Source organism: Micromys minutus, assembly GCF_963924665.1.
Source record: "Micromys minutus genome assembly, chromosome: 30".
Taxonomy (NCBI): Eukaryota; Metazoa; Chordata; class Mammalia; order Rodentia; family Muridae; genus Micromys; species Micromys minutus.
Window position 1 is genome coordinate 6,378,261 of NC_137965.1, and position 20,747 is coordinate 6,399,007.

The 20,747-nt window shown below is 42.0% G+C and overlaps 1 protein-coding gene across 3 annotated transcripts in view; it reads left to right on the plus strand.

Annotated features, from left to right (window-relative positions):
• Window positions 1-206: 206 nt before the first annotated feature.
• ADGRG6 (adhesion G protein-coupled receptor G6) overlaps window positions 207-20,747 on the plus strand; it is a 131,901-nt gene continuing 111,360 nt past the window's right edge. For 2 of the 3 annotated variants that reach the window (XM_080941938.1, XM_080941940.1), the window contains exons 1-2: window positions 207-578; window positions 9,824-9,924. In XM_080941938.1, coding sequence (XP_080798064.1) covers window positions 547-578; window positions 9,824-9,924 — 133 coding nt within the window. In that variant the 5' untranslated portion in view covers window positions 207-546. Of the gene's footprint in view, window positions 592-9,823; window positions 9,925-20,747 lie in introns of all 3 variants that reach the window. The other variant, XM_080941939.1, reaches the window with a different exon arrangement.

Genomic DNA, 20,747 nt, shown 5'->3' on the forward strand with positions numbered 1-20,747 from the left:
TCCGCGCCGGTCCCGCCCCGCGTGGTGACTTCTCCCTTTGCCTCTGCCCTCGGGTGGCCGGCTCTGGGTGGGGCAGCTGCTCTCGCAGGACCGTCATCCGAAGGACGCTCGCCTAGAGCCCGGCCACCCGGGGTGGCGCGTCGAGCCGCACCTGAGCCTCAGGGGAAACCGAGGCCCGCGAGACTCCGCGCCTGGCCGCAGGCTCTGGAGGCTGGGTGATCTCAGCCTCTCCAAGCCCCGCGGGCCGGGAGCAGCCGCCACCCGCTCGCGGGAGCCCTTCGTCCCAACTCTTGGGAAAGTTGTCCGGCGGGCGGAACCTGTGGCCGTCAGCCGCGCCCCCTGCGCGCGGGGACCTCCTCTCGAACTCCGCGGCGCGCGCCCCGGGGTCCACCTTGCGCCGCCCCGAGCACAGGCGAAGAGCAGCTGCCGGGAAAGCCTATGAGCCCTCCAGAAAGGGCGTAACGAAGGGTCCTGCGGGGCGCGGTCCCGAAAGCCCCGTCCCCTTCGGTGGAGCTCGCGGGCAGCAGAGCAGAGGAGCGCTGGAGGATGAGCGTGCGGCCTCTGGGAACCTCCACACGGTAATGCCAGCATGTAAGTCGCCTCCCAGCCCGGAGCCCATCGCACCTCACCCCCCATCTGTGGTCCCTTCACCCCTTTCGCGCAGCGCTTCCCAGAAAGGTACCAACTGCAGTCACAGAAGCCCCAGCGTGCCTCCTCGAGGCACCCGGGACTGGGTAGTGCCAAAACGGAGCCCGGGGCATGTGTGTGTGGCGTTCTTTCCCCATTTCTCCCCCAGAGAGAGGTAAACCTCGCTTTCGGGCAGTGGAAAAGATAAGAACGGCAGGGTTTCAAGTAAAGGGGAAAACGTGGTTTTGATTCAGATTAAACAAGGAGGAACCCACAGTGTAGCTGCTTGTAGGGCCCTGGTCTGGTCAAGCCAGAGCTCCCCGGCCAACACCTGGGCTCCGGAAGGTATCGCTGATCCAGAGATTGGCTTTGAGCTGTCACCTTTGCCTGTAGAAGTAGTTTTTACAGCTCTTAGATATTTAAATGGGTTTTTATCCTGTTGTAACCTCCCACCTCGAGCCCTTTTCTTTGAAGAGCTCAGAGAAAAAAAATGTTCTCAATATACAATGTTGATTGAAAAGTAATTAAGGAATGTGATGAGGACTTCCTGTAGAATTACAAGTAGACATGGAGGAGTGGGAAAGATGATCCGAAAAAGCTGGAAGGTTTTGCCTGGATGGAAGCTCCATCCAAGTTGTGGGGTGGCTCCGGGGGACCTGGTGAAGGAGCGAGGCCTCACCACATACCTCATGGCCTTCCGAACTGGTCCATTCTCAGAAGGGTCACACTTATCTTTGCGGCCAACTTAAACGTTACCTTTTCTCGCACTGTGTAATTAATTATTTCCTCTGCAGTTTGCTTTATTCTTGAGCCGTCAACTTGACTTCTAAGCCACTTCCACTGACTTGCCGAGAGCAGTTATAGCAAACCGATACCATTACTCCATCCTTACTTATTTCCGCTTCGATTTCCTCTTCCAGGTTAGCCAGGGTCTCGGGTCTTTATGCCCCTTCGCTGCTCTGTCCTGTCCTCATCCCCAAACGCGTTATTATTATTTTTTTAATGTGGGAGAGAGAACAGAGCATTCCAGCCACACCCTTCATGCTATAGCTCTGATCTCTGCACTGTAATGAATACCACTTATTTTCATTAAAACTCCATTCGAAGTAATGCCACACCTGTGACTTTTACAGTTTTCCTTATGCCAGTGGAACGGACGAATGGTAACTTGTAAGCATTTGTCTTGGGATGCAGCCAGCCTTGTAACATAAGACTCGTTCTCCTATGCAGGCAACAGGTTTGGAGTGACTGCTAAGTTTGTTTCCAACTTCAGTTTTTCCTGTTAACATACCCTGATTTTTCACAGGAGATATTTAGTATTTAGGCAGCCTCCCTGGGTATGGAGAGATCATGGACACAGACACAGACACACACACACACACACACACACACACACACACACACACACACACGAAACTGATCAACCCGTAACAATACAATAACACTTTCTTTTTGATAATGCAATTATCTAATCCATTTGAATTATAGGTGTGATTAAATTTACATCTTTTCTGGTTGAATCACGAGTAAGCAGTCATCTAAGGCTTTTAACCTTGATACAAATTTCTTTACTGAATTCTTTTGTGAAAATTTTTTCCATCTTTCAAGATGATCATGCATATTTTCTGTGCAATAGTTTGAGACATTTTAATCCATGTTGGCCAAATGGGCAAGTTAGAATACATGGAGATAATGCTAATCTACACAAGGTAAATATTTCTATATTTTTGGTTAAAAAATGAAATGGGAAACAGAACATACTTTTCAATTTTTAATTCCAGTAAATAAAAACACACAGGATTCTTAAGGGTCTTGGCAGCCTCTTCCTCATATAGGACGAACTTTTATATTGTTACACCCATGGTTTAAAGTTACGGACTTTATAAATATACTTAGGAGTTATAATAAATGCATGTTTTTCCTTCTCTGGGAAATTCAGGAGATTTAGGAAGGCTGGGCTTTGTTGGTGTCACACTGCATGAAGATACGGGTCCATCTATGGCTTATATAAGTTACAGGACATTGTGTCTGCCCTGTCAATAGTGAATGAAGCCATTGTCTGTTGGCTTATGGGAAGTATTTGAGGCCCAGATTTGTTACTGCCCAAGTGAAGTGTCATGCTGATTTCTAGAAATAATGATTTGAGAGAAATGCCATTTATCTATTAAAAATAAACTGATGATGATATCTTTAGACCCAGACATGTTTCTAACTGTTCACATATTATATAGAATTTACATTTCTGAGGAAAGAAGTAGAAGTTTCTAGAGACTATCTAGTACTTAGACTAAACAGAAAGTGTGTAGTATTTGTGGCAAGATGTATATTTCCATGGTCAGGCCTAGCTGGATGACATCATTACCTTGTCAAAGCTCGATGACATTATGATGTATGTCACTTGGTGGGAACGATCACATCCAATGGCTGGACCAACTCCAACCAAGAATCCCAGTGTAAGAAATGCAGCTACCTGGATCGTCTTAGTCTTCCCTTCCTTTGGAGCGAAATTCTTTGGAATGCCTTTAAAGATGATTTAAAAGACAGCTGATACAACAAAAGCTTGCATGCTTATGAAAGTGTTGATAAAAAACAATCAGAAGGGGAAATATTTATACTATAATAGAAAAGTATGTATATGACTTGATCCTGCCAATCCAAATACAGGAAATCCAAGAGATACACTTCCGTCAGCTGACAGTGATCAAAGCAATGCCACTCAGCAGCACGGGTGACACGAGCCAGCACGGGTGACAGTGCTGTTATACCCCAGGGCATATTTTGGGCGCATTTAAGGGTTTTTTTGTTGTAATAATTGTAAACCTACAAGAAATCTGAAGAAATAAAAAGGAAACTCACAGGGGGCTGGAGAGATGGCGCCGCAGTGAGGAGCCTTGTTGCTTCTGAAGAGCTCAGAGACTCAGTTCATAGCCCTCAGCTGGGTGAGTGGCTCACAACCGCTGATAACTGCAGTTTTAGGGGGTCCAGCATCCTCTTCTGGCCTCCAAGGACACCTACAGAAAGCTACAGAAAGGTGCTCTCCCCCCTCCCTCCCTCCCTCCCTCCCTCTCTCTCTCTCTCTCTCTCTCTCTCTCTCTCTCTCTCTCACACACACACACACACACACACACACACACACACACAAGATCACATACATATGTGATCTTAAAGAATACAAGGAACAACTGAGTATTCTTCCCCCAAAAGATATGTATCATAAGCATTAGCCACACGTTGTAAAAGTTACCCAGGATCATTGGTTTTGGTCATTCACTGCGTGCAATGACCCTATAATTGTGCCTTCTTCAGAATTTTCTGAAGTCACACATATTGTTAGGAAAAAGATGAAGAGACTGTGGGGGAGGGGGTATGCTCCATGGAGGTGTGGCGAGGCAGAGTAGAGTTTATTTGGGGCATGGGGAAGGGAGTTAAGAGGGTAATAGGGGCAGAGAGAGAGAGAGAGAGAGAGAGGGAGGGAGGGGAGTAGAGAAACAGAGGCTGAGCATGAGCATGTAGAAAGGGAATGTAGAGGGGCGCAAGAGAAAAGAGCAGGAACACAAGAGGCCAAGAGAGAGAGGAGGGGGCAAGCAGCCCCTTTTATAGTGTCAGGTTACTGGGGCGGAGCATACCTAGCTGTTGCCAGGTAACTGTGGGGTGGGGTTTACAGAATCCCAACACATATCAAAGGTTTCAATTTTTCATTAAGAATTTTAAGATAATTGAAGGTTCAAGTATATTTGTAAAAAAATACGACAATGTCCCTTATATTCACTGGCTAATTTCTATTAAGAACATTTTACACAACTGTAGGACAAAATAAGGAAAAACAATAGGATGTTGATAAATTACAGCTGTCTCTCCCAGTTTACTCAGTGCCTACACTTGTGCATCCATTCACGTGTGTACGTGTCTGTGTGTTCCTGCGTGTGTGCGTGTGTTCCATGCATCTGTATAAATTCTCAAGTTGACTTCATTGTAAGAGCCAGCCGTGCACAATATTGTTCAAATAAGGCAAGCTTTGTGAAGCCCTGAACAGTTAGTGAGGCCTTAGTAGTGATGTGGGTGAAGCCGACTTAAAGAAGGATCGCGCCTCAGTAACGGGATATCACCTTTGCTCCTTTATGCATAGCTTAGTCTCAGGAACACGGGCTTTCACTGAAGGAAGAAATGCTATTGTAAGCAGGCTTGAATACGTTAAATTACTGTTCTCCTGTCCCCACAGAATCTCAAGCTGTTCTCTCTGGCTCCCAAAGAAAGCCCTTTCTGAAAAGATTAACTAGAGAAACACAGTAGGGATATGTTGGAGGAAGTAGATTCCTACTGTTGATGTTAGTCGAACTAATATCCTGTTAACACCTCTATGAAATGTATTTTTTCCCCAAAGCCTTCTGAAATGACGCTCAAACATATGGTATTTTGTAGCCTATTGGTTTGATTTAGGGTTTGATATAGGTAATCTGCTCCTCATAAAGAGACAGCTGGATTGGAAGCCAGGGAACAGAAAAGATTCGAGACTTACAACTCATCCTGAAAGCTGGGCAGTACGTTTAATCTCGTACATTTTCACCTGAGAGACAATAGGTTTGCCTGCACACGGAAAAAGAGTCTTTCCAAATTACACAAGACTATGAATTAACTCTCCTTTAAAATATGTTTCTGGGGGCTAGAGAGATGACGTAGTGGTTAAGAGCACTTGCTGTTCTTTCAGAGGACCAGAGTCGATTGGATCGTCCACATCAGGTGTAACTAGTCCCAGGGGAGCCAACACACACACCTTCTTTGGACTTGCACGAATACCCATAGGCACCAGAAATACACACACAAAATCACATACCCATAAATAAAAACAAAAGTAAATCTTTGAAAAACATTTCTGTTCTCTTTGGTCGAAGTTGGAGACCTTGATCAAAACTCTACCGAGTTGAAGTTCCTGTTTAGAACCTTAGTAACCCTGCCTGGGATTTTCCATTCTTCTGAGAAAGTTGTTTAAATTTCAGGGTTGTATTTTTTGCTAAGTGATCCCTTGAGAAGACCCACAGTGCCCTCCTTCCCCCCTGTTCTATTCTTAATTTATTTGTTTCTGTCTGTCACTAAACAGTAAAGTGGACGAAAGTTGGCTTGTCATATGGTTTATGTTTGGTTATAAGCCCTTGGGCTGTCCTGGCTACTTTTGGGTTTGCAGTGATGGAGTCTTCAGTCCTGGGATGTGTCAAGCCCTGGTCTTCACTTTCAGTGATTGCTTGATAGGACAGCAGGCAGGTTTGGTAAAATAACTCAAGGACCAGTTATGGAGCTGCTAAACATCAGAGCTTTTTTATAGCAAAGGAGATGTTGCTTGGAAAATGAATGGCGTCTGCCATCCTGTTTGAGAGCATGCTAAGGGCTTGAGAGAGTGGTGCTACTCACTTGCTAATGGAGGAGGGAGGGCCACCGTATGCCACACAGAGTAAGAAGCTACACTGTTGCCATATAAGTCTAAGGAAGGCTGGCCTCCATCCCTGTTCTTTCCCATCCCTCTGGACCTCAGTTTCTTCTGTGAAAGCCATAAGCTATCCACCATCTTTTGGATTCCCAGTTCTCTCAGTTTCTTTGAATACGTAATTGCTCTTTTTGTTTTAGACTCTCCCACAGCCAATTAATTCATCCCAGGGACGAACGGAAACAATTCATTCATACGACACCAATAGGAAACAGGCCCATTCTTTCAGATAATCAGCCTTTCCCTGTGACAGACGGCTGAGCTCGAGGTAGAAGTTCTCTCTGAGTGGTAGGTGCCTGTGTACAGGAACAAGGCTCACAGTTGCAAGTGCTTGTCCACCTAATCATCCGCTAAGAAGAGGAACGGGACAGAGTGAGCCCCGTCCACTCCAGAGTCAGACCCATTATCATTAGTATTATTATTTCTTCAAACATCTTCCTGCTAATGGGTAGCTGCTTTTAGCTTCAAATATATTGGGTAAAAACAGATGCAAACATGTGTTTCAGGCTCGCCCCACCCCCAATCCCCTTCAGGTCTTAATCTCATCTTAGTTTAGAAATTCCAAACGGACAGCTGCCTGTGGTTGGAACTTGTAGAATGTGGAGTGCATGACTGTGATATGAACCTTAGGCACTATATAGCATTGATTCATTCAGAGCAGACGTGAATTCGTTTGTCTTTCTTCCCCGGTGATCCCACAAGTGGCTCTAGATTCACTTGGAAGGATATCGGCCTGAGAGATTAAGGCTGTTGTCTTTATTGTCTAAGTTCCTTTTCTTATAGAGCAGATGGAACCAACACTCACGTTGTGCCTGGCAGTGCAGTAATTATAATGGCAGCTGTTACTTACGGAACGATGGTGAGGTATCAGGTACTGACTTTTGACGACATCATCTTATTTTGAAGATATGAGTCATTGGCTCCAGGGCTAGGTACACTGCTGTCCTGACTTCACAGGAGACACACAGACACAACAGGGCTAATAGAATTTTGGGGATCGCGCAGGTCTTAGGGAGCAAACTCAGACCCGTTTTGCTGTAATCCCTGGTTTCTTTGATACGATCCTATCACAGAAAAATAATGGTTCGATATGTATTCTTAAGGCGAGTATAGGAATCCCCTCGTGTTTTCTCAGGCAAGTGTTTTCCTGGCTTCCCACTTAGTGTTACACACACTACCAATGGAAGAAGACTTTGGAAAGAAAACTTGTTCATTTGGAAACAAAGTTACTTTCTAGTAGTAATTGCAACTTTACTGTCTTCTCTGAGTGTGTTAGGACCTGGTGACACCAGTGGCCCAGCAGAATGGGTTGTCAAGTAGTAAAGACATTTGACACCAAGTCCGATGACCCAAGAGTTTGATCCTGGAAGCCCACACAATGAAAGGAGAAAACTCACTCCCAGGACATGTCCTCTAGCTTCTACATGCACACGTGTACAGGCATGCAGAACACACAGTCCATAAGTGTAATTTAAAAATGGGAAAAGATAACACTGTTTTACACAAAGATCGAACGTTTCACCTGAATCTAACACTACTTACAAGTTTCTGAACTACTTGGTGACTACTAGCCATTTGAAAATACTGACAGGTATTGTTTCATGCAATGGATTTAACTTTTTGGAATGTTGATGCTCCCATGTTTCATTTTAGGGAAAGAAGAAAATTTTAATTTTATTTTAAATATTGACCTTTGACAATAGATGCAGTTATTAGATTCTGAAAACTCTACCCCACAGTTGCCTGGCAACAGCCAGGTATGCTCCACCCCACAGTTACCTGGCACTATAAAGGGGGCTGCTTTCCCCTCCTCTTTCCTCTTGCTTTCTTCTCTTGCCCTCTTGCTCTTACCCCTTTGTCCTTTTTCTCCACTTTCCCTTACCCCCTTTCCCTCCACACACTCATGGCCTGGCTGACCTCTACTTCTCTCTTCCTCTTCTCTCTCTGCCCCTACTACCCTCCTAACTCCCTTCTCCATACCCTGAATAAATGCCATTCCATACTATACCGCCCTGTGGCTGGTCCCTCAGGGAGGAAGGGATGCCCAACCTCCTCCTCCTCCTCCTCCTCCTCCTCCTCCTCCTCCTTCTTCTTCTTCTCTCTCTCTCTCTCTCTCTCTCTCTCTCTCTCTCTCTCTCTCTCTCTCTCTTCTTTTTCTTCTTTCTTTTTTGAGACAATATTTTTCAGTGCCCTGACGGTCCTGGAATCCTGGAACTCACTTTGTAGAGCATCCTGGCTTTGAACTCCCAGAGATCTGCCAGTATCTGGCTCATGATTGCTGAATAGAGGTGTGTGCAACCACACCCAGCCCTAGTGTCATTTCTTAATGAATGATGGTTTATTTGTAGAATCATTTGAGTATTTACTCACCTCATTAAGACATACCTACCATATATATTCTTGTAAGGAAGGTGTAAGCAAGTATGTGGTGATGGAATATTCTAGAAATACCTCTTACATTCTAAGAACATTTGCTGGACCTCACAGCCAGAGTTGGTAATACACTTTGAGGTCATGTGAGACTTAGGACTACTATCCTACCGTGGACTCAGTCTGTTTGTTTAACTGGCCTTTTGGAGAGTGATGTAACAACCTTCTTTACTTACCCTGGCTTTCCTGCGCAGTTAGCTTTCGCAGCCTGAGCCAGTGTAGAGCTGAAATTCTAAATTACATGCTCCCCTACGCCCCAGCTGAGAACAGTGCATGTCAATCATTTGCTGCCAGAAGCAGATCCAGAAGTCAAAAGCAGCTTCCTAAAATCTTTCAACTGTCAAGGCTGAGAGCAACCATGTGTGGATATTTGTTGATAAACCATAGGTTTTGGAGGCTGGGTCAGTTGGGACCAGTTGGGGACAGTGACTTAATCCCTTTTAAAACTCTGTTAAAGATTTCTGAAAAACATCCCATTCCTTCCCCATGGGATGCTTCCTTCCCATGTAATTCAATAGGGGCAGATACTACACACACACACATACACACACACACACACACACACACACACACACCCTACAACAGGCACACACATAGACAGACACAGACAGAGGCAGACACAGGAACAAAGAGATTTATAAGACAGCCTTCAGGCAGATTCTGACTCAGTCACGAGACAGTCACAGCCAGAAGACATAGGGAGCATAAAATAGAGTTAAATCTGAACCTGTTCATATAGCAAATAAATAAATTTATGTATGTGTGTGTGGATAAGCATTCATGTGTGTGTGTGCATGTGTGTGTGTGTACATGTCTGTACATGTCATGCAGGTGTCTGTGAAAGCCAGGGGTCAGCATCTTGTGTCTTTCTTAATCACTATCCACCTCACTTTCTGGCCACTCTTGCAGGTCAAGGTCTTCCTGTCTCCAGTTCCTCCTTACTGGAATTACCAAACTGCCTGTCTTTTTATGGGCACTGGAGATCTGAACTCACATCCCTAGGCTTGCCTACTTTCCATACTCTTGAGGGACTTGATTTCTTTTTCTTTACTTGTAGGGGATGGTTTGGTCTTTGCTATCTTTTAAGTCTCTGAGGATGTGGCCTAGAACACTTGCCTTGGGTGCCTGGGGCCCCGAGTTCTATCCCTTCTATATTAAGTTCTTATTTGAAAACAAGCCTAAGACGTGTTTCTGTCCAGTCCCCACTGGGACCCTTACTTTGTGTTATTCGTTTTAATGTATTAATGAAGGGAATCTGTTCTGACTGTGACTTTCTGTCATTACTTGCAGGATGTTTGACACACAGGGGAGGAGGTGCTGCCATTGGAGACAGAAGCCAAGCGCCCTGCTGCTCCTGTTTGCTTTCTGTGCTACGAGTATTCCCATCTCAGGTAGGACTCTCCTCACAGCCGGATTAGTAAGGATTTCGCTGTCCTCTTTGGAAGTGGACATTTTATTGAAATGACCTTAACTCTTCTTTTCCTTCTTCTCTCATAAATTACATCCTGACCACCTTCTCTCCTCATCCCTTCCGAACCTCATCTCTATTCTATCCACTCCCTTCCTGGTCAGGGCAGGCCTTCCGGGGATCTCGCTTTAACATATGGAACTGCGAAAAGACCAGATAGGAGTTAAGTTAAGGTTGGACAAGGCAACCCTGTAGGAGTAAAAGGGTCCCCAAAGCGAGCAAAATAGTCACAGACAGCACCCCGCTCCTACTGTGAGGAGAGCCACAAGAAGAAAAAGCTACACAATCATTGCATGTATACATAGGGCCTAAGTCACATGCTTGCAGGCTTGGTGATTGTTAGTTCAGTCTCAGTGAGCCCCGGGTAGTTGATGCTATGGGTTTTCTCGGACCGGAAATGACCTTACCTTTAATAGCTATACTTCCTTCCGTTCATTTCACATCCTCCCAGCTTTGTCTTTGGCCTCTGGTCTCCATCTTCTCCCAGGGCTATGTAAATTCTATAATGGCTGCCATTCTGTTTCCGAGTGAGATGATGATGATGATGATGATGATGATGATGATGATGATGATGATGATTAGTCTTTGCTGTCTTCCTTCTGACTTTATTTATTTAGCCTATAGTGAGTGAGAGAGAACCACATGACTGGAAGGGAAAAGCATTGGCTGTTTCTTCTGTTGAATAAACCTGCTGCACTTACCTCTCCTTTCGAGTTTTTACACAGTCATTTTTGGAAAACATAGACTTTGCCAATTTTCATCAATCCTGACTTGATTAACTTTTGCAATGTGGATTTTGAAATTTCCAATAAAGCAATTTGAAATTATACCTTTGAGCTCACAGGTATGAAAACGTTCATTTTATTTACATCTTTTTTTAAAAAAATTAAAACATTTATTTTCTTGTAATTGAGCTTTTTTCCCCAGTCTTTGAACTAGGATTCTTTGGATGTTGAAAATTACATCTTTATAAATAGTTATACAAGTAAGCCAACTAGATTGTGCCATGTGAACAGTGCTTTAAAGAAAATTGTTACCTTGGAGCTTTTTTTTTTATAATCAAGTTCACTGTTTATTTATTTTCCCTTGTTCTATTCACTTTATCACATTTCCCATTTTAATCGGGCTAAAAGGTCAGTTTAGAAAGTAACCTAATTTGTATGTGACATGGTTTAGGATTTGATCGGGATTGTTCAGGTTCATACCATTGTGTATGCTCATATAAGTGATACATTTAAGGGATCTTTTGAAGGGGATTATTCACCAAAATTGCTTACTCATGAATCAAGACTCTCAGTTTGTGCTCAGCATGCAGAGGACTTTTCTTCAAAATCAAGTGTTTTCAGCTACTCGCTTGGAAAATCCCTGGCACTTTTAAAAAAGCTTTCTAAACAAAACTGATTTCTGGGCGCGTTTTTGTGTGTGTTCTTTAGAATATCTGTGTAAAGTCGGTCTTTCTGTTTCTTAATCATTGCCAAAAGAAAGTGCTTTAAAGAGATCTGAAAGCAAAACACGGATGGAATTTCTGTGATGTATAGTGCTGAACTATTTCTTAACCTTCAAAGTGGTTTTTCAAGAACCAGTTGGATGATGTAAGATAAATTATGATGTGAAAATTAGTTGAGGTCTGTTTACTTTCGTTTCTATGAGGTCATGCATTTGTAAACTTTCAGCATTTCTGCAAACCAGTGTACCTCAAATTGGGCCCTTGTACTTTCCCATCTCATCATTCTAACTGAGGTATGTGCATTCCTGGATTTTTGCCTTTTGAAGAAGTGGAATCAAACATATACTTTAAACTAAATTAAAATAAGTCAACCAGGCTGGGACTGGGGCTGAGATGCTTAGGGGTGTTCAGCCTGTTAGAAGGCGCCCACATCTGAGACTAGGCAATCACAAGTTCATTTGAAGGGATTGTCTGACCCCAAGTGTCCCTTCTTTTAACAAACATCTCTAGTACCTTGCCCCTAGAATACATCAAATACAGTTTCTCTGCTCAGAGGGCTTCATGTGTACTTTCCTTTAGCCTCCTTTCACACACTGTGCCTCGACCTCACGCATAAGCAAATGTCTGAACTCTCCTCACCCACACACACATTCTCTATTGTTATTAGAGATATTTGTATATATGAAATTCTTGCCTTGACTACTAACTCAACAGTGGCATTTCTTAAAAGGAGCTCAGGTGTTTAAAAACAATTCTGATTACCACTTTAGAGAAACTTAACTTTCAGTCTTGCTGTTTGCAGAAGCGACCTTGGCACTGTATTTGATGGGAACATTTAGTTCTAAACTGTAGTGTTCTTTACATGCACATTCTGACCTTTCACACCTTTGTATGCGGCTAGACTGTCTTACACTCTGGGGACTTTTAATGACATTCTGATGATCATGTCACCTAAGTCCTCATCTTCAACCTAGACTCATCTGTCTGTTTGTTGCTGGGCTTCTCCCTTAGATTTATATTCCCTCAGATTTTACATGTGGAAATCAATTCTGCAGTAATGTAGTAAATATAGTCATCTTGATTCCTACCCAACGTCTCATGTCTTTTTTCTTATCAGCCTCTACAACTCTCAGACCACCTAAGGTTCCCTCAACCCTCACAGTTTCTTAGGCACACATCTACTCTTTGACTTGACCTTCTCATCAGAATCTTCCTTTATTCCACATGTTCTAAAAATAGGCTTGTCTGTGTAATTGTCCCTTTATCACAGTGGCTCTGAAACTTCCTATGGTGCAACCTTTAAATATAGTGCCTGTTGTGATTCCTCGGCATCACATTCTTTTTGTTGCTACTTCATAACTGTAATTTTGCTGCTGTTATAAATTGTAATGTAAACATCCATGTTTTCAAGTGGTCTCAGGCAGCTCCTGTGAAAGAGCCCCCTGCCCAAAGGGGTGTCAACCTTCATGTTGAGGAACACTGCTCTATCAGATGATCCCTTCTCAACTCACAGTTCAGAGGACCCCCCCATCTCATTCTTTTCTATTACCCTTGATGGTAATACTTATTGGGAAATTTTCATTGTAAATATGTTGCTACTTTGATTGTAATAGCTAGGGTAGATGGTTGACATATTCTTTAAACTATTAAAATTGACAGTTCAGGTGACTAAAGCTAAACTCCTATAGTTTATTTATAATAGCACCTATACTTTATATGTTAGAAAGGCAGTGTTAAGAGTTTTAGTCTTTGTGGGTATGTCAACAATATGCTTTCATGGAAAAAACAGTTATTGAAAGTAATTTACGAAAAGCAACTCATTGGCTCTTGACTCGTGATGGATATAACAGTAAAAGTTACCACAGAAGAACTACTAAACATACTAACTGGTCCCATATAGATGAGAGTTCAATCAATAAAATGTGGCGTTGTTTTTACACACTAACTTACCAACTTTTAAAGTAGTTGACAGCAAAACTGAAGTTTCAGCAAAGTGACCGACAAATATGTCATCAAACTTGAGATGGTGTGTGCTGTTATTGGATACCAATTCTACGTGCAGGGGTCTGCCTTATAAAAAATTTTTAAAATGCATGTGTGGAGATGTGTGTTAGTGTGTTACTGTAAGAACAAGCACTTGGCAAGTCATCTTATATCATGCCATGAAATACTACGGCGTTCTTAAAAACACTGAGGTAAAACCATGCATATTGGCTTACTACAGTGGCTTGTCTGAGGTAATAATGTCGAATGAGAAATCAGATTATAGAGGGATATGAAATTATCTCACATTCTAATCAGTCACATTATAGAAGTGGGGCATTTTACATCTGTATGTTTATGTGACTTCATAAACATAATTAAACATGAAATGGAGCACACCAAGCTTTCAAAATGAGTAGTCTCTGGGGAAAGGAGAAGGCAGAGACAGTTTATATACTTGTGGATTTAAAAAAAATAATTAAAGTTGTTTTTTTTTCTCTCTTACTTTACGTTGTGAGGCAAGGACATTTGGAGGTCAGAGGATAATTTGTGAGGATCTGTGCTCTTTTTCCACTATGCTGTTCTTGGGAATAGAACTCAGGTTACCAGACTTGACCAAGTATCTTTGCTCCCTGAGACACCTCACTCCCCCAAATGTTTTGTTTTTACACCAAACATGTATTAGTTCTGTGATTTGAAGAAAACTTGATGAATTATTTGTTGTTGTTGTTTTAAAGAGCCACACAGAACCTGGTCAGAATGACTGTTTAAGCAAATGACTAATTTTTCTGAGTCGCGGAGCTGATACTCTTTCTTCACTTAAAGAGTCTTAGAAATGTTGCAGATCATAACTTCTTTTTAATGCATGACACTCTGTGACTCCAAAGATAAATAATGATATAAAAGCAGGCAGAAGTTATGGCCGCAAGTAGAATCGGGGAACAAACAGCCAGAAGCCAACAAGTTCCTAAGCAACCAAAAGTTGGTTTCCACACAGATAGACTTAGTCATAAGCACCGAGGGCGGAGACTCCCTTCTCCCCCGAAAACCAGTGGTATCAGCAGATTAGTGTTCTGACATCCATGAGACATCAGAGTCAGAAAGGGGAAGAAATTATGGAAGTAAGTTTGGCTCCAAATGCTGGGTACTTTCTGCCCCTGAGCACAACACAGTTCTAAAAGGCAGGTAACTGGACAATGACGGAATGCATGCTTTCTGTTGTTGCTTGAGTCCTCACTCTTCATGCTCTTAGAATGAACAACCGGAATCTAGTATCTACTGTGATGAAGTCTGCATTTCCGGTAAACTGATACTGTGAATATATTAAGATTTCATATCCAGAGAAATAATCTTATATAAATCTCCGAAGACTTAAGCTATTTTAGTCTTAATATGTACATACAGTTGCTCAGTGCCTTTGCAGGCCCTGATACATATGTTGGAAATTTACTCATGTTTTGGTCAATGGCAAGATGCGCCATTGGATGAAAAGAGCCAATATGGTTGAACAAATACAGCCTAGACAGTGGAGTCTGCTGAAGTCAAGCAGGTAATGCTACAGGAAAGGTTGTGAAATCAATTATTTAAACATGGGACGAAAGTGACTTGTTTCTTATTGTAATGACAGTCCCTAGTGGTTAAACCAGTATGATGGAGTCTCCAAGGAGACTGGCATAACATATATAGCATCACAGAGATACAAATGCTGACATAGAGACCTACTGTCCTTGGTTAGGTCACACCTGCCTCATTACTGTGTGTCATTATTTAGATATAATTCATACTCAGACCTATCTAGACAACAGGAGTCTGAGCATGGATTAGCCTGAGACATTCAAAAACATATCCCAGAGCTCTCTCTATCCATAGCAAGCTGTTGCTATCTTTGGGGGGCAGCTGAAAGCATGCTTGTCAGGCATGAAACATTTGCTTTCAGATATTATTCATTGATAACTTTGATTTATTGTTAAGCAAAACCTCTCTCACTTAAAAGAGGAGGCTTGAGGGGAAGGCTCAGTTGGTAAAATGTTTGCTACAAAAGCAGGAAGACTTGAGTCTGGATGTCTGGCACTCAGGTAGGAGGTGATTATGGGGGTATATCTGTCTGGAATCTCTGGGAAGGCAGAGGCAGGAGGATTCTCTGGGTCTTTTTGGTCAGTGAGTCCAGCCAAACTTGTGAGCTCCAGATATCCTGGGTGGCAGTTTGTCAGAAAAATGACATGAACAAAAATGGAGGCAGACACCAGACACCCACCTCTGTAAGTGTGCACACACACGTGCTTGTTCTGCTAAAGGATCTTCCTCTGATGTGTCATTCCATTCAGTTTTACTGTACCACTCAGTACAGAGAACTAGACCTAGGGATGGACAAACAAGTAACTCTTGTACAAAATAAGCTTAGCGGACTCCAGACTTTCCTTTTGACGCTGTTCTCGTTGAGGTTGTAATAGCGTGGCTCTCAGGAAGTAAAGAATGTGGAAAAGAGTAAATGGAAAGGAACCAAAGAGAGAGAAAACACAGGCCAGAATTTAGAAGCAAACATAGCTTAAAGGAAGAACAGTGGTCGACTGAGAAAATATTCTTACCCCATCATGACTGCTAAAGTCACATAAATATTCTCTCCTTGGCATTGGGCTACAACTGTTTAATGCCTGGAAAGAAAACAAGGCTGTTGGTTGCCAAATGGGTTTGCCTGTCACCAGATCAGACTCACTGCAGCCTTCATACCCTGGAGAAACAGTGAAGTAGCTCAACAGGAACTGTGTCATGTAAGGGGCTTGTAGCTGAAGCTAACTTTGTTGCTTAAATTTTTTCATTCCTGATAGTATTTTCAGTCATCTGAAGAAATTTTTCCTTAAGAATATAATTCAATTTATTATGCATTTATGTTGTAATATCTTGATTTGTAGTCATATCCAAAGCCACTTCATCCAAGTTTAGAAATGATCTGCTTTAGGGATAACTACAAATTTTTCTTCAAAATCTCAACTATTGTGAATCTAAAGCAATGGACCCTTTAAGACATTTTACTTCAAGCCTGGTGCCTCTGGTTTAGCAAAAGAGCAACAGAAGCTCACAGAGAGCATGAAGCCAACACATTTAAATAACCAGGCACCTTTCATTAACTGTGTGATTACACTAGCCATTGTTCTTGGTTCTAGATGGGTCATAAGAATGGGCAAATGCTTAAAATGTACATGACTCCCCTTTTAAAGGAGCCTTTCCCTGACTAAAACTTTGAAGACTATCATTAATGTAAAAAACATATCTGGACAAAAGGAAAGTACCTCCAAAATGAATCTACATTATTCTCTGCTGTGTGTGTGTTTGTTAATTAGGGTTTTACTTCAACAAAAAGACACCATGACCAAGACAACTCTTATAAGGGCAACGCTTAATTAGAGCTGACTTACAGGCTCAGAGGTTCAATCCATTATCATCAAGGTAGGGTACATGGAAGCATCCAGTCAGGCATGGTGCAAAAGGATTTGAGAGTTTAACATCTTCTTGGGAAGGCAACCAGGAGAAGACTGGCTTCCAGGCAGCTAGGATGAGGGTCTTAAAGCCTCCTACAGTGTCACATTTCTTCCTACAAGGCCACACCTCCAAATAGTGCTACTCCCTCGGCCAAGCATATTCAAACCAGCACAGTGTACATTCCTAATTTCTTCTGTCTGACCCTATTTTATTTGCTGATCTCTTGACTATAAGCCCAGAAATTATGTACATCACACACTATTAATACCAAACTCTGCTGAGGATAAAGAGTGGTTTTGGTGAGTTGAAGACTTCCTGAACAAAATTAAATGTGGATAAACAATGAGGTTCCTCGGGTCATGGGGGATATCACTGGCTGTAGAAATAATGTTAGAGGAAGAAATTTGGCCTTTAGAGATTTTCTACCCTTGAGTTATACCTCTACCTTCCTGAATTCTCCAGGGCAGAATGCTAGTGTATGCCAGTTGCTCTCTAGCTGGTTCTACAGAAGCATGAGCTTTCTATTTAGATTCCTACTTTCATCTCTTGAGAATGATGACTTGAAGGTCTCTTGTTTGGGAGGTCATGACTACAAGATTTCTGTCTCCATATCAATGAAGCCTTAACATTTCAACAAAAAACTACGTTGCAGGATTTTTCTCTAGTCGTCTGAGTTAAGATGATACAGCACCTCTGATTTTCATCTTTCTAAGGCTGATGTCATAGTTGGTGTGTGGTTAGATGCTCACTGTTTCCCCTTTTCTGACTTGTGTTTACATGTTTGCTGCTTACGCAGCTGAGATGCCTGCATCTTCTGGATCCAGGTTAGAAGAAACTATTCTATGAATTCTAAGTCACTTTTCCTCCTTTAAGGTGGTGTCCACTTGCAAACATGACACTATTCAGATTGTTCCGTAGTAGGGAATGTGTCCAGAAAAACCTGTTTCAGAGGACCCGAGTTGCTCTCTAGGACAGTGTATTGGATTTTTTAGCAAAATGATCGTAGTTTGTTTCAGAGCTAAGTGTATTTAGCAGAGCCTCTTCCTTCCCCCACTCATTAAAGTTTCAGAGTAAATGTTGATAATTGTAAACGTTAGAAGCTAGGGACTATGTCATACTAGGAGGGCTCCTTCCTTTCCATCTTCTCCCTTCTTTCTTCAGTGGCTTTTTTCTTAGGTGTACAAAGCTATATCAATTTTATAGGGAGACTGACAGGGGCCATAAATAGTAAGATGCTGGCTGACATGGGATTTACTAGAATTTACTAAATGTGATATCAGTTGATGACAGAAAACATGCCACAAAAGTTTTCACAGAGGGAATGGTATAAAATAGCCTTCCAGTAAGGGCAAGGAACAAAATAGTTAAAAGTTGGTATGCCTTCAGTACTGGGCATGCTAGTGGATTCCCCCCCCCCCACCCCCTCCCCGCTGTAAAGCTACTGGAGGGGTGGATTAAATCTACTGAGTGTCAACGTGACCTTGACTGATAACAGGGATAAGCCCAAGAGTGGGTGTGGCATGGGAGAAGGGGAATCCAGGTCATGAATGGGCTAGAGCAAATGTAGATGCAATGAGAAGGATTTTCTAGAAACGGGAGGAAGAGACACGGAAATAAGGCTTCGTGGGTAAGTCTAATTTATGATGTTGGAGAGTACACTATCCCTTCAAGGAATGAAGGCATATTACCTTTGTTAAAAGATAAAACTGTTGGATTTTAGGACAGTGTGAACTATGTGAGTGAGTATCAAGGGAAGAGTTGTCTCCCGTATCAGTCTCAGGGCTAACGAGGCTCCTGCTTAGTTTGAGCGATTGCCAACATAGGCTAAAAGGCACACTTTGAGATGGATGTATAACAATGTTTGTTTACAAACACAAACACTTTCTTGTGTTTTGAGAAAGGTTCTGTGAATTAGTGTGATCCTCTTAAAGAAATTTTTTAAAAAGTTTTCGAATATATAATATAATTACATCATTTTCTCCTCTCCTTTTCTCCATATACAACCTTCTATGTTCTAACACTTTGCTCTTTTTCAAATGCATGACCTCTTTTTTTTGTTACTTTTACACACACACACACATATACACACACAAACCAAGCCTCCTCAATATGTATGTTAATTGTATGTTTTCAGGGCTGACCACTTGGTAACCTGTGCTTTACTCTGGGGAAAACTATTTCTCCTGCCCTCAACATCTCTCAGAGTTTGTGTAGGGTTGAGAACTTATGAACTTTCCTCCATTCAGATTAGCATGTCTGTCGGTGTTGTCCTTGTTCAGGTCATGTGTGAGTAGTCATGCTGGTGAGAGTTCACAGCTGTAGCTCCTGGAATTATATATGAATTATATAATATATGTATAAAGAGAGAGAAGTATAAATATATAATGTATCTCATATATATATATGTATACACATGTATATGAAATTTCCAGGTAAATGGGGAGAACTAGGAAAGATCATATTGAGTGAGGTAACTGAGACCCAGAGGGATGAACTTTGCACACTCCATCTCATCTGAGGCTCTGAGGGCCAAATCTTTAGGTGTGAGCACATAGCCTGGAGTAACTATGGAAACCAGGAAAGTAAAATGGTACCAGTACAGGGGGAGAGAGGGACAGAGGGGGATATCAGAGTACAAGAATCTGAAGCTAGGAGTGGGGAAGGAGGAGGGGCTCTAATTAGGGGTGGGGAGGGATATATTCTGAATAAAGGGAGGAGGGCAGACCCACAGTAAGGATGACTGGAAAAGGCATACTCTTAACTATCTACCTAAAAATACCTTAATGCTTGGAAGCAGGTATATAAATATGCATTTATGTTTTAAATGAAAATCTCCCACGAGCCATAGACAAAACCTCAACAGCAGGCAGAGAATTCTTCTTCTGAGTTGCAGGTCAGAGTTGCCTAAGAGACTGCCAAACCATTGTTGGCTACGGCTGCCACCTTTGCTTGCCCTCCAGATGATATACAAGGGCAAGCCTGGTTGCTGAAGAGCCATGCACACTGGACACGAGGCCCAGAAACCGCTCCAGCTGGATATGCCCATCTTTCTATAAATATATATTAGTGCTGTGTCACATTTCAAACACCAAGACGTGTCCTGATGTCTTTAAGGTATTTAAGAGTGCTTGGCAGCAGGCTGCTAAGAGTGACATTGCATGTGGATTTTCATCCCCAAACCACTTATAATAGCTTCCCATGAAGAGAACTTAGATATCCAGCAAGAGAAGTTTCCTATTCATGTCTCCTCCACGTTTCTAAAGATGCAGATTTCCATAACCTCATCAAGTCTAATGGGAGCAAACTGTGAAGTAAAACTATGAATGGTGTTCTCTTTAAAATAATAGTCTGGTCTAAATAACTGAATAACTATGAGGCAAGACAGCAGCTTTCATGTGTTTATGATCCAGCAATTTCTCCCTTTCTCACAGAACTGTTTTCAATAAGCAAATATTCATTTCATAAATATAAAAGCAGTACATATGTCCTGTTCTCATAATTTGAGACATGTGCAAGTATAATGCTTTTCATATATATATATATATATATATATATATATATATATATATATATATATATAACATATATTTATACTGCTTATCTAATCTACTGATTTATATTTTTGTAGAAGAAAAATGGTTTAAATAGTGACAATGTGGCCTTTGAAGCCAGAAGGACTAATTTAGTTTTACAAGCCTGGCTAAGATTTAAAATATAAAAAGTTACCAGTGTTAATGAATATAGGCGATGACCATAACTTTGATACCCTGGTGTGCAAATGTGAAACAGTTTGACCAGTAGAAAATAGTAGGATGATTTCCTGTAAGTTAAACACACAC